Source organism: Pantherophis guttatus, chromosome 15 (genome assembly GCF_059756535.1).
Source record: "Pantherophis guttatus breed Tessera chromosome 15, ASM5975653v1, whole genome shotgun sequence".
NCBI classification, from domain to species: Eukaryota; Metazoa; Chordata; class Lepidosauria; order Squamata; family Colubridae; genus Pantherophis; species Pantherophis guttatus.
Genome location: NC_142077.1, coordinates 10,600,564 through 10,614,056, shown reverse-complemented (window position 1 = coordinate 10,614,056; position 13,493 = coordinate 10,600,564). Strand labels below are relative to the sequence as shown.

General features: G+C 48.5%; 1 protein-coding gene across 2 annotated transcripts in view; it reads left to right on the top strand.

Moving 5' to 3' along the window:
- The first annotated feature begins 1,562 nt into the window (after positions 1–1,562).
- Positions 1,563–13,493, top strand: part of IFFO2 (intermediate filament family orphan 2) — a 32,360-nt gene continuing 20,429 nt past the window's right edge. Inside the window, exon 1 of one of the 2 annotated variants that reach the window (XM_034419897.3) lies at positions 1,563–2,291. In XM_034419897.3, coding sequence (XP_034275788.2) covers positions 1,732–2,291 — 560 coding nt within the window. In that variant the 5' untranslated portion in view covers positions 1,563–1,731. The remainder of the gene's footprint in view (positions 2,292–13,493) is intronic. The other variant, XM_034419896.3, reaches the window with a different exon arrangement.

The window sequence follows — 13,493 nt, the reverse complement described above, 5'->3', positions numbered from 1 at the left end:
CCAGGGCTCGGGGTGGAGATGCCTTCGCACGGGGCCAGGCCTGCCGTGAGCTCAGCAGAGGTGCCGCAAGGATCAAGAGAATCTTTTGTTTCGAAGAAAAACCAGATAACACTTTTTATTAGCGTTTTTTTCCGATGCAAGCGTTTTTAAAAAATGAAAGATTAAAAAAAGAAGATAAGAGTGGGGAAAAAGGGACCCATACATTAATTGCCAGAGTAGTCTTTCCCCTCCCTGTTTAACGCTTTTTCCCTAAATGCATAAATCATCTTTTTTTTTCTCTGTGTGTGCAAACAGTCCATATAATTTTTTTTTTTAAATGATCCTATAGCAGGGGTCCTCAAACTTGGCAGCTTTAAGACTTGTGGACTTCAAGTCCCAGAATTCTCCAGAAATGAGGTGAGGGGTGTGTGTGTCTCTGAATCAGGCATAGTTATGCTGGCTGGAGAATTCTGGGAGTTGAAGTCCACAAGTCTTAAAGCTGCCAAGTTTGAAGACCTCTGTAAGACCTAGCCATGCCAGCCAACCAAGCTGCTGGGAAATGTACTTCAGCTTCAGCCCCAGGTAGAGGACTACAACTTCCCCCCTTCTGCTGGGGGATTCTGGGAACAAAGTCCAACTTGATCTTTGTCCTTACGCACCTCCCCACCCCACCTCCAAAAGCATCATTTATAATAAAGATATTATATAATTGTAATATAATATAATATAATATAATATAATATAATATAATAAGATATGATGATATATATATGATATAATATAATATAATATAATATGATGAGATATATATGATATAATATACTATAATGATATAAGATACGCTATGATATGATATATGATGTATGATATGTATAATATAATAATATAAAATATAATATAATATAAGATGATATAAGATATCTGATCTGATCTGATATATGATCTGATACATATGATATGATAATGATGCAATATAAGATATGATATATGATCTGATATAATATAATGATAAAGATGTTATGATATATGATATGCTATATGATTTTATATATATGATATAATATGAAGATATGAGAAGATATGATACATGATATATGATATATGATATATAATATAATATAATGATATGATGATATATATGATATATGATATATATGATAATGATATTGATATAACATAATATAATATAATAATAATATAATGAATGATATGATATGATATATGATATGATATGATATGATATGATATAATATAATATAATATAATATAATATAATATAATATAATATAATATAATATAATAAATAATTTATATTAAAAAATAAATATTTTTTAAAATAAAGAAAAAAAAAGACAAAAGCTGCCTGGGGTTAGAGAAAGAAATAAAGTGGACCGAGCCATCTCCTTTTATTTCTCCTCTTCCCCCCGCCCCTGCCCCCACCCCCACCCCCCGCGTCCAGACGGAGATGGACCGGTCCGTGCCGGCCGGCTCCGAGCCTGCGCGCTGTGTGCCCCGCGGCGCACGTGCGTGGGGGGCGTGTCCCTCGAGGGCGGGAGGGAGGCAGCGAAAGGGCGTGTCCAAACCCCGCCCCCCTTCGCCGCCGCGTCTGGCCGTTGCCCGCGCGGGTGCGCCTCCATTCGCCGGCGGGCGCGCGAGTTCTGCGGAGGCTGCGCGCGCAGCCGGGCGGGCTGCTGAGGCGACGGCGGCGGCGGTGGTTTCGTGAGGCGGCTTTCTGAGGCGACGGCCGTGAAGATGATGCTGGGCGACCCGGCCTTGGAGGAGCCTCCTCCGGCGGCGGCTTCGGACCTGCGGAGCGAGCTGGGCTCGCACCTGCACCTGCTGAAGGGGCTGAACGTGCGCTTCCGCTGCTTCTTGGCCAAGGTGCACGAGCTGGAGCGCCGCAACCGCCTGCTGGAGAAGCAGCTGCAGGCCGCGCAGGTGGGCGAGCGCGAGCGCCGCCTCCGCTACCGACGCTTCCCGAGGCACCAGGCCGTCCAGACCGACCCGGAGCCTCCGCTCGGGCCTGCCTCCCTCGCCCCCGCCCCCTCCTCGGCTTCTTCATCCTCCTCATCCTCATCCTCGGCTGCTTCTTCTTCAGCCTCGCCTTACGGCCGCCTGCCCGGCACTATCTGGAGCTACACCCAGGTGCGCCGGACGGGCGGAGGCGGCCTCGAGACCCTGCAAGGGCCCGGCGTCTCTTGGGTCCACCCGGACGGCGTGGGCGTCCAGATCGACACCATCACGCCCGAAATCCGCGCCCTCTACAACGTCCTGGCCAAAGTCAAGCGAGAGAGGGACGACTACAAGGGCAGGTGAGGGTCGCCGCGTGGCCTCCTTTCCCTCCAGGCGTGTTTGGGGGGGGAGGGGAAGCTTGCCATCTATGGAACTGGGGTGGTGGTGGTCTCTTTCCCCCCCCCGATAAGGGATCGCTACTTGGCCTCCTTTTCCTTTGCTGGGGGTGGGGGGAAAAGGGAGGAAGCTCACGTAGTGATAGCCCCCCCCATAAGGGATCACTGCTTGGCCTCCTTTTCCTTTGCTGGGGGGGGAGGAAGCTCACATAGTGATAGTTCCCCCCATAAGGGATCGTTGCTTGGCCTCCTTTTCCTGCGCTGGTAGGGGAGGAGGAGGAAGGAAGAGAGCCCCTCCTCTCCTTCTAGGTAGTGGTGGTGGTGGTGGTCACCAATCGGGCTCCAATAGATCGGAGATCGCTGCTGGGCCTCCTTTTCCTGCTCTGGATGGAGGGGGTGGGCGGGAGGGCCGAAGAGCCTCTCCTTTCCTGCCTGGCAAGAGATTTGCAGGTGTGCTAGGTAGCAAGACCTCAGGGACAAGGGATCGCTGCTTGGTCTCCTTCCCTGCCTAGGAGGGGGAAGGAAGGGAGCCCCCTCTTTTCCTCCTGGGTGGTGGTGATCCCCCATTCGGGGGTCTATAAGGTCAGAGATCGCTGCTTGGCCTCCTTTCCTACCTGGATTGAAGGGTGGGGGAAGAGCCTCTTTTTTCCTGCCTGGCAAAAGATGGGGGGAGGGAGTCCCCAATCTGGCATCCTGGGATGCACTAGGTAGCAAGTTCTCGGGATCAAGGATCGCTGCTTGGCCTCTTTTTCTGGGTGGGAAGGGGAGAGGAAAGGGAGCCCCCCCTCCTTTCCTGGGGAGCAAGAGATAAGAGGGGGGTGTATCTGAATCAGACATCCCTGGCTGTAATAGGGAGATAGCCCCCAGAATCAGGGATCGCCGCTTGGCCTCCTTTTCTCTTGCTGGAGGTTAGGAAGGAAAGGAGCCGAGGAACCAGGGGCGAACATTGGGGAGGGGGTCCCATGACCCCTGCTGAATGAGAGAGAACCCTCCCTGCAAGGTCCTGAGAGTCCAAGGGTATGGAATGAAGCAGGGAGGGCCTTGATGGATTTTTTTGGGGGGGGGAGATGAGATGGCAGGACGGGGGGGGGGGTGTTGCGGTTGCTGGGCAAAAGGCAGGGACAGGGCTGACCCCTCACCCCACCTCCAGAAAGCAGCAGTCCTTGGACTTTGGGACTTGGGTGGATGTCCCTGGAATGCTTGAGGGGCTTAAGGCTGGGAGCCTTGGCTTCTCTGCAGATACATTAATGGGGAGGGGTGAGGCCCGGCAGGAACATCTGTCTGCCTCTGTCCAGGCCCAGGAGGGGGGGAAGGTGCTTCTTGCTTCTCTGGAGGGGGGAGGGAAGGTTGAGGCTGGCCAGAAGCAGAAAATTAAGGGGGACTGAGGGGGAAGGAGAGGGGCTTCCAGGCAGAAAAAGGGCCTGCGGGGGCCCCTCCCTGTAGCACCAGGCCCAAAGGGGCTTGTTGGGGGGGGACAACACACACTGGAGTGGACTCAAAACAGCTAGGGAGGAGGAAGAGGAGTCCTGACCCCTTTTCCGGTTTAAGGGGGTGAGAACCCCTTGCAGCCCCCACAAAAGAGAGGCTGGGAAGAGAGAAGGAAGGAGATGGAGGGGGCTGAAAGAGAGGGTTTTTTGTGGGAGCCCCAGAGGCACTGCAGTGAGAATTGGAGGAGCTGGGGAAACAGGGCCCAGTAAATGAGAGAGGAATTAACGGGGAGTCCCCCTTCCTGCAGGCCTGGGATGAGGGGAGAAGAACCCGCTTCCCAAAACCGACCCTGCTGAGTTTGCAGCTGCAAAGGACCGGATGATTAAGCCAAGCATTCCAGAGACATCTGGTTTCCCGCTTGGGCCATTCGGCTGCTGAGCGCCTCTCTTCATTTCTCTTAGTCAGTCCTGCTTTTTGGCCTTTGAGCTCAGTGGTGCAGTATTTGGACGGGCAGCACTGCAGGGGGAAGGTGGCATCCATGCCAGGGGCAGGCCGCTCTCCTTGCCCACGGCTGCACGGCTGCACCCCTTTTCGCTCTCCGGTGCACGCATGTGCAAACCCAGCATTTTGCCTGTAGGAAGACCCACCACCACCACCTCTCTCTCTCTCCTTGCCTGGCATTCTCACTCACTGACGTTGGGAGTCAGCCTTTGTTGAAAGTAAGGCTTCCGCCGGCTGCCTAAGGAGGAGGGGAACATTTCCTAAACACCCCCCCTCCCCACCCCAGCCTTTGAAATCTGGCCATGTTTCCTATCCTGCTTTGTGTCAGGCCGGAATGTGTAATTCTCTTCTTAAAAACAAAAAAAGGGATTCTATAAATATAACGTCTGGAGTGGGAGGCTTCCATGACTTCTCGGCTGCCCTTTCTCACACATCCAGAGAACTGCTTGTTTTCCTCTTACTCACTCGGTTCCTCGCTTTTCTTATTCAGCATGTTGTCATTGTGTGGGTTAAGATCCAGGGCCTGGGCTGCACCAAACATGGGGGGAGGGATGTTGTGGGGGGGCTTTATATGTATCTGTAGCCAAAGCTGAGCTTTTTCTTCTCATTCAGGTGAAGCAAAGCTTGGGCCTACAGGGACAGCTTCTATGATTGCCGAATGATATCCTGGGACCCCCAGGGGCTACCGGCTCTTCCTCCCTCTGCCAGAGCCAAGCCTGATCTCTGAGGGATCTTTTCCTCCCTTCTCCAGATTCGCTTTCTTAGTCTGGACCCACCCAGATTTCTGTTCCACCATAACCACATAGTGATACTGGTTGATCTTTTTCCAGCCTAATTTTTTAATCTGGAGTACATTAGGCTGCATTCGTTGAGACTCAGAATAAGTGCTGGGTGAACCCCCATCCCTGTCTTCTTAGGCATCTTTGGTGTAGCCCTGCAGGGTCCTGAACCCACTCCTCATTTTAGTGCCTCCGTGCCCAAGGCATTCCTGAGCCTGGGAGGAGGGGGTGCTCCAGACAAAAGACCAATCTCCCACCATCTGTTACTTCTTGTGTAAGGTCACTGCCCCAGTGGCAACTCCTGGCATCTTTCTTGTGTCAGCAGCAAGGACCAGCTTAATGTCAGGGGGCTATATGATGGCTACCCTGAGCCTTTGACCACAAGGCCTCCTCCTCCTCCTCTCATCATTTCTGGAGGATGAAATTATTGAAACCCAAAACTCTTAAGTGGTCATCTCCAGTCAAGAATTTCATTCAACCACCTGTTCTGTTTTTCTACACTCTTGTTTCATAGAAATTAACTCTTGATCAGATTTCTCTTTTCTGTGACCGCTTTTGATCCACAGGGCGAGGATAGTAACTGTGGGTGTGGGTGTTTTGATCTTCCCATCTTGGGGTGCTGGATAAATCTCATAATAAATGTGCAGAGTGCAATTTGTTTTAGGTAGTTCTAGTCTCTTGTTAGTCTCAACCTTCTATAAGGCTTCCAGTTTCTCATTGTTGAGGGAGTTTCTTGCTTTTTAAAGTTCTTTCTAAAAGCAAGTGTGGCACCGTCTTTCGGCAGCCAGGGAGTGAATTAATGTGTTGTGATTCCCAAATTCTCTTAATTGGTTGAGTGTTTATCAAGCAGCCGGGCGTTCCTTGCCACGGTGTTGAGGAACTAACTTGTTAATAATCACTGAGCTGGAAATAATTGCTTTTCCCCAGGTTGTGCTTTGATTTTTGGCAGATTAATAAAGTCCAGTTGAAGCAGGGCCTGTTCCAAATTTGGTGCAGCTGGAGAGAAGGGAAGGCTATTCACTGCTGAAGGGAAAGCATGACAAAACTAACAAGCCCCTTGTTTTTCCTCGATAAGATCTTAATAAAAATGTCCTTAAAAGCCATCTCTGAAGAATGTCTGAATCCACTTTTAAGCTAAAATATCAGTGTAACGAGATTCAAATGTTACACCAGCAGAGACCAATAAAAATAAATCATTTTCGATACGGGAAGAAATTTCAGCAAAGTTAGAATTTCCTGACCTGCATCCGGAGGAGGTACGAGCTGGTTTTTCTTTGGGGTGTCTGCATTGCATTTATAATGCAATCTGGCACATATTAGGCTGTATGTATATGTAAGAATTAAATACTGGTTGTAACCCCCCCAGATTTGACTTATCTGGCCTTGTAAAATGAAAGCAGTATGAAAACATTTTCGAAAAATAATACTGCTGGCTGGAAAACTTGTTTGATGTTGCTTATACTGAACTAAACTGAATCGGCTCTTCGTCCATGTTTGAAAATACAGAAGTATCATTTGGACCAGTATTGTCCAAAGACTATAAATTATCCATTTCTGAACTCAAGGCAAGAATGTAGTGGATTTTTTCTGAAAGAACTAAAAAGGGCAAGTTATAGAAATCCGCCTGGCTGTTTTTCTTGTCTTGTTCCCATTCTGCATGAGAGAGGTTTCATCACAAGCTTTATCAAAGTCATGAAAAGGGACTTGCCCCAATAGAATGGAGCTTAAGTTGCCAAAAACCACTTCCGGTGATGAATCAGTTCCCGATTACGCCTTGATTCAGCTCCAGGGGTGTTCTGATCTTTGAGAAGAATAAAAGTCTTCATTTGATTGAATGAATGAATGCTCCAGGGATAGTCCTCGACTAATTCCTACTTTTTTAAAAAACTTCTGTGCACTTCTTATTTTTCTGCTAAGGCTGTCGGCTAATCCTACAGTTTTTGCACCAGGGAGCAGATTTCTCCCGCACGGCCTTCAATATCGGGGCTGATCCGTTTAAAAAGAACGAAGCTTAGTTCCTTCCTTCTGATGAAGGGGAGCTACTGCTCAGGCTGCTTTCCCATAAAACGTGTGAGTCAGAAAAGCTGCTCCCAGGCTGATCCTGGCTGGCTTCGGCCTCCTCCCATAAGATGCCATCTTCTTGGGCTTATCTCCAGGGAGGAAAACTATTGCTAAGGAGGGGAAAGGTGATTGCAGATAAGCTCTGAGGTGTTCTCCAAGGATGTGGGAAAGATTGCACAGGTTAGCCTGGTAGATAAGATTGAAGCCCTGCTCGCAAAAGCAGCACTCCAAGGCAGTGGACTTGGCAGGGCAGGCTGAGCTCCGGCCCCTCGACCTACGCATGGCCTGCTGGCTTTCCAGAATGGCCAGGTGCCCAGCTGGGAGGAAGTTTGGTTCCTTCGTCCTGCCTGTTGAGCATTTCTTGGGTGGGGACAGAAATAAGTGAAACCTTCTCTTAAGGCCCCGACCTTCAAAAGTCGTAATTCCCAGGTAACCTGGCTCTTGGCTGTGTCGCTTGAAAATTTGGGGGAGATTAACAGAGTTGGAAGGGACCTTATAGGTCATCTAGTCCAACCCCCTGCCTAAGCAGGAGACCCTACACCATTTCAGACAAATGGCGGTCCAATCTTTTCTTGAAAGTCTGATTAGGATGATTAAGATGATTAGGCTGGGGAAGCCTAAGTTACGGCAGGCTTCCTTGCCCAAAGGGGTTTGTTTGATGAAGGAAGGCAGGAAGCAGAATACAGGTAGACCTCGACTTACGACCGCAATTGAGCCCGAAATTGATGTTGTTCAGTGAGTTTTGCCCCATTTGTTAGGCGGATCACTGCAGGGGTTAAATTAGTAACAAGGTTGTTAAGCGAATCTGGTTTCCCTTACCTATTGACTTTGCTCGTCAGAAGGCCGCAATACGGGATCATATGATCCCAGGATGCCGCAACCGTCATAAATGTGAGACAGTTGTCAAACATCCAAATCACCTGACCATGGGTCATAAGTGTGAAAAACGGTCCTAAATCACTTTTTTTTCCCCCGTGCCGTTGTAACGTCGAACGGTCACTAAGTGAACTGTTGTAAGTCGAGGACTACCTGTAACAAAATCAGAGAGTTGGAAGGGACCTCGGGAGGTCTTCTAGTCCAACCCCCTGCTCAGGCAGGAGATGCTGTATCGTTTCATACGAATGGTTGTCCAGTCTCTTCTTGAAAACCTCCAGTGATGAGGCACCCACAACTTCTGGAGGGAAGCCATTGTCCCATTGACTTGGAAGGGAATTAACTGATCAATTCATTGGAAGTCCCGTTCCCCAGAGGAATGCACGGGGTCCGTACACGCGTGACATGTATGTTTTGGCCATGATCCTCGAAGGGAGCTCTTGTTTTGTTTTGTTTTGTTTTGAAGGGATAGGCAGCCAAGCAGTCTTGCTCAGATTGTGTCAGTAGATTACAGGGCAAACAATAGCTGGAGAGAAGATATTTATGGCTTTTGATGGTGCATAATCATAGGCTGAAGTGGTTGGAGACTGCGGTCCAAGCGCTGGACTGTCTGTGGCTCAAGGAAGCAGGAGCTGATGCAGCACTTGGCCGCTGCCCTTCCTTGGGGTTTCAGAGGGACCTGCCAGCATTCCTGTGTTGTTATTAAAACTTCCAGCAGTCGATTTAGTCCTAACTGGCATTCGGGAGCGAGAAGAAGGTTTCCCCCTGCCTGCCTCGTCCTCCGTCTGTGGGGAGTGGGCCAGGGAAGGAGGATGGTGGCCCAAGTGGTTCAATGGGCCTCTTTGAAACTTTTAATCGAGATTTGTGGGGCAGAGTTTTCGTGAATGGGAAGGCCACATTTTGGGCTGCAGCCTCACAGCCAGACTACAACCTCCCCCCCACCCTAAAAAAAAAAAATCTTTCCCAGGTCACCACAATTGTTCCTCCTGCATCGCTCCCTTGACTGAACATGGCTGTTTTGGATTCTAAGCGAGGGCTGGTAACTGGCGAATGTTCGTCTCGGATCTTTTTGTCACAATGCCATCTTGATTATTTCTTTTTCCTAGTTAAAACGCGTGGGAATCGCCTCTCTGCCCCCACTCCTGAAGAGAGAGGGGTAGAAGGGAGGGAAATTAATTTTGGCCCAGCGAGACTCTTCCAACAGTCTCTTGGCCCTTCATCTCCATCAATGAAGATGGGGCAGCTGAGAGAAAGGGGTTCAAGGATGGTGCCTGGCTTGTTCATCAACAAGATTCTCGTTGCCATATCGTGCGAAGCTCAGTCAGCGGTGGCTTGTCCTGCGTGCCCATGTCTCAAAGGGTCGTTGGCATTCACGTGGCAAACTTGAGCCCATCCATAGCGGCTCAGATCCTGCCCCTTGAGCCAGCTCCTGCCCAACCCAGAAGGCAAGTGAAAAACTTCTCAGCTGGGTTAATGTCTTAAAAAATCTGAGTGCTGGTCAGCTCTGGCATTCAGATCCTTTTTACAGGTTAACAGAGTTGGAAGGGACCGTATAGGTCATCTAGTCCAACCCCCCCGCCCAAGCAGGAGATCCTACACCCGTGATGGCGAACCTATGGCACGGGTGCCACAGGTGGCACATGGTGCCATATCTGTGAGCACGCAAGCGTTGCCCTACTCAGCTCCAGCACGCATATGCGCGCCGGCCAGCTAATTTTCGGGCCTTCCGGGCCCACCTGAAGTCGGGAAATGGGCTGTTTCCAGCCTCTGGAGGGCCTTCCGGATGGGGGACGGAAGGCTGTTTTTGCCCTCCCCAGGCTCCAAGAAAGCTTCTGGAGCCTGAGGAGGGCGGAAAACGGACCTACCAGGCCCACCGTGCCATCACGTGCTAAAAGTGGGGGTAGTGCGGGGAGGTCACGCACACATGTGCGGGGGGGGGTGGAGCGTATTGAATTATGGGTATGGGCACACGCATGCGCGACCCCCCTACATGATCCCCCCTTTTGGCACGTGACAGCAAAAAGCTTAGCCATCACTGCCCTACACCATTCCTGAGAGATGGCAATCCGGTCTCTTCTTGAAAGCTTCCAGGGATGAAGCTCCCACAACTTCTGAAGGCAACTTCTGTTCCATGGGTTGATTGATCGTTCTCCCTGTCAGAAAATTTCTCCTTATTTCCAGGTTGCTTCCCTCCTTGATCCGTTTCCATCCATTATTCCTTGTCTGGCCTTCTGGCAGGGTGACCGGTTCCCTCCTGTCCAACTTCTCTTGCCCTTAGGAGAGGCCAAGCACGTACAGCCACGCTCTGCCCAGGATCGCTTTAGCATTCGTTGCAGCATCGCCGCTTTCCCTTAAAAACTGAAACCAGGTTGGGCTTCGGAAGTCTGACTTATTAGACCAGCAAAACTGGTTAGGGTGCGATGTTCAGCCATCTTTCTCTCGAAGGAGGAGGCAGGTGTTCCTGTCTTGAGTTAGCAAGACACCATTTCACGTGGCAGGTGGCTTTGGGCGGCAGGAGGGTTTTATTCTCCCTCTCCTGGCCGGTTGGAAGAGGATGCGGGGACACAGCTCAGCCTGGCATCTTGTGGGCGAATGTTACCCCGAAGTCAAGGCAGCGAAGACTGCCAGCTTTGTTTCCACCCGTTGAACCTTTGAATGTCATTAGGGAGCATCCCACCTCCGGGTGTTTTTCCAGCCTTTAAATCAGGCTCAAGGTCGACTCAGCCTTCCGTCCTTTCTAAGGTGGGTAAAATGAGGACCCAGTTTGTGGGGGCCATAAGCTGACACTGTATAAATATACAAAAGTATGAAGGCTATTGCTTAACGCATTGTAAGCCGCCCTGAGTCTCCCGAGGAGGGCGGCATATAAATCAAATTTAGAAAAGAAAGAGAAGGAAGGAAGGAAGGAAAGGAAAGGAAAGGAAAGGAAAGGAAAGGAAAGGAAGGAAAGAAAGAAAGAAAGAAAGAAAGAAAGAAAGAAAGAAAGAAAGAAAGAAAGAAAGAAAGAAAGAAAGAAAGAAAGAAAAGCTGACTTTGTATAAATATACAAAAGGATGAAGGCTATTGCTTAACGCATTGTAAGCCGCCCTGAGTCTCCCGAGGAGGGCGGCATATAAATCAAATTTAGAAAAGAAAGAGAAGGAAGGAAGGAAGGAAGGAAGGAAGGAAGGAAGGAAGGGAAAGGAAAGGGAAGGAAGGAAGGAAGGAAGGAAAGAAAGAAAGAAAGAAAGAAAGAAAGAAAGAAAGAAAGAAAGAAAGAAAGAAAGAAAGAAAGAGAAAAAAGAGAAGCTGACTTTGTATAAATATACAAAAGGATGAAGGCTATTGCTTAACGCATTGTAAGCCGCCCTGAGTCTCCGGAGAAGGGCGGCATATAAATCAAATTTAGAAAAGAAAGAGAAAGAAGGAAGGAAGGAAGGAAGGGAAAGGAAAGGGAAGGAAGGAAAGAAAGAAAGAAAGAAAGAAAGAAAGAAAGAAAGAAAGAAAGAAAGAAAGAAAGAAAGAAAGAAAGAAAGAAAGAAAGAAAGAGAAAAAAGAGAAGCTGACTTTGTATAAATATACAAAAGGATGAAGGCTATTGCTTAACGCATTGTAAGCCGCCCTGAGTCTCCGGAGAAGGGCAGCATATAAATCAAATTTAGAAAAGAAAGAGAAGGAAGGAAGGAAGGAAGGAAGGAAGGAAAAGGAAAGGGAAGGAAGGAAGGAAAGAAAGAAAGAAAGAAAGAAAGAAAGAAAGAAAGAAAGAAAGAAAGAAAGAAAGAAAGAAAGAGAAAAAAGAGAAGCTGACTTTGTATAAATATACAAAAGGATGAAGGCTATTGCTTAACGCATTGTAAGCCGCCCTGAGTCTCCGGAGAAGGGCAGCATATAAATCAAATTTAGAAAAGAAAGAGAAAGAAGGAAGGAAGGAAGGAAGGAAGGAAGGAAAAGGAAAGGGAAGGAAAGAAAGAAAGAAAGAAGGAAGGAAGGAAGGAAGGAAGGAAGGAAGGAAGGAAGGAAAGAAAGAGAAAAAAGAGAAGCTGACTTTGTATAAATATACAAAAGGATGAAGGCTATTGCTTAACGCATTGTAAGCCGCCCTGAGTCTCCGGAGAAGGGCAGCATATAAATCAAATTTAGAAAAGAAAGAGAAAGAAGGAAGGAAGGAAGGAAGGAAGGAAGGAAAAGGAAAGGGAAGGAAAGAAAGAAAGAAAGAAAGAAGGAAGGAAGGAAGGAAAGAAAGAGAAAAAAGAGAAGCTGACTTTGTATAAATATACAAAAGGATGAAGGCTATTGCTTAACGCATTGTAAGCCGCCCTGAGTCTCCGGAGAAGGGCAGCATATAAATTAAAGCAAAAAAAAAAAAAAATGCTCCTCGGGGTTCGGCAGAAGCGACTAAACAGCCCCGTGCTTGCTTGGCAGATGGAACGCCAGCCACATGAGCATTGGGGTTCTTCTGTGAGTCGTTCACATGTTTGCAATTTTATGCCAGGTGTGTCATTGTGTGTGAGAAGAGGACTGGTGCTGGAGGCGGCCTTGGGGGTAGGACAAATAGGGGAGGGGGAGACCTGTGGGGCTACTGCCCTGTTTGCGAGAGGACATCCAAGGCATGGAAACTGACCCACTTGCTCCTGTGGGGAAGTGGCGGAGTGCCAGGGGCTTTTCTGCCACAAAATTGTGCTGTTAAGTTTAGCTCCGGTCTGAATTTTGCAGGGATGCCCATTCCGCTTAGGGTTACGCATCAAGTTGAGAAACCAGCATTGACGCCTAGATTGTTGCAAACTCTTGATCTCGGTTTACCTGACCGAACGCCCGGATGGCAGCACTGAGAGGCCTGCCCTGTGCCCCCCCTTTTTCCCCCCTTTCCTCCTTAAAATCCCCACATGGCAGGCTGCCCAGCCTCTCCACAGCCTGCTTTCTTTCAGCGTGCTGAAATCTCGCTTAAAATTCAGCCGAGTATTAATGTAATGCAGCTAGTCTGACAGGTAGCTTACAATGTGGCGAGATAGATATTGCTTAGGCAAGAAGAAGAAGAAGAAGGAAAAAAAAAAAAAACGCTCTCTGAAACATGAGTTCTGTATTTAATTATCTTGCACCCCGGAGCTCTTTTCAGCAAGCTAATCCTCTGCTCTTCAGATTGCCAGAATAATTACCGCTTTCAAAAGGAAGCCCGAAAAACTCTCGTTTTTTACCTCCAGTTATAATAACGACAGCGCTAGAGAAAGCAAAGAATGGCTTTTTTGCCACAGATGTTTCATAAGCTTTGCTGCTAATTGTTTTTCCAGGAGGACTCAGATCATACGAAAGCGGTTAACATTCCCTTCGCTGGGGGATATTTGGGGAGGCTTTTTTATTATTATTATTAAAAAAAAAACAACGACGGCTGCACGATTAGGCTGCAAAAGGGAGTGCTCGTCGGCAAAGGCTGAAACCGGTTCTGGGCAGGCTGGTTCTGCCTATCGCTCCGGATCTGAGTTTGCCAAAGGGGCAACTGAGGAGATCTGCTATGAGAATGACGAGGCCCCAACCACTCTTAATCCTTTCT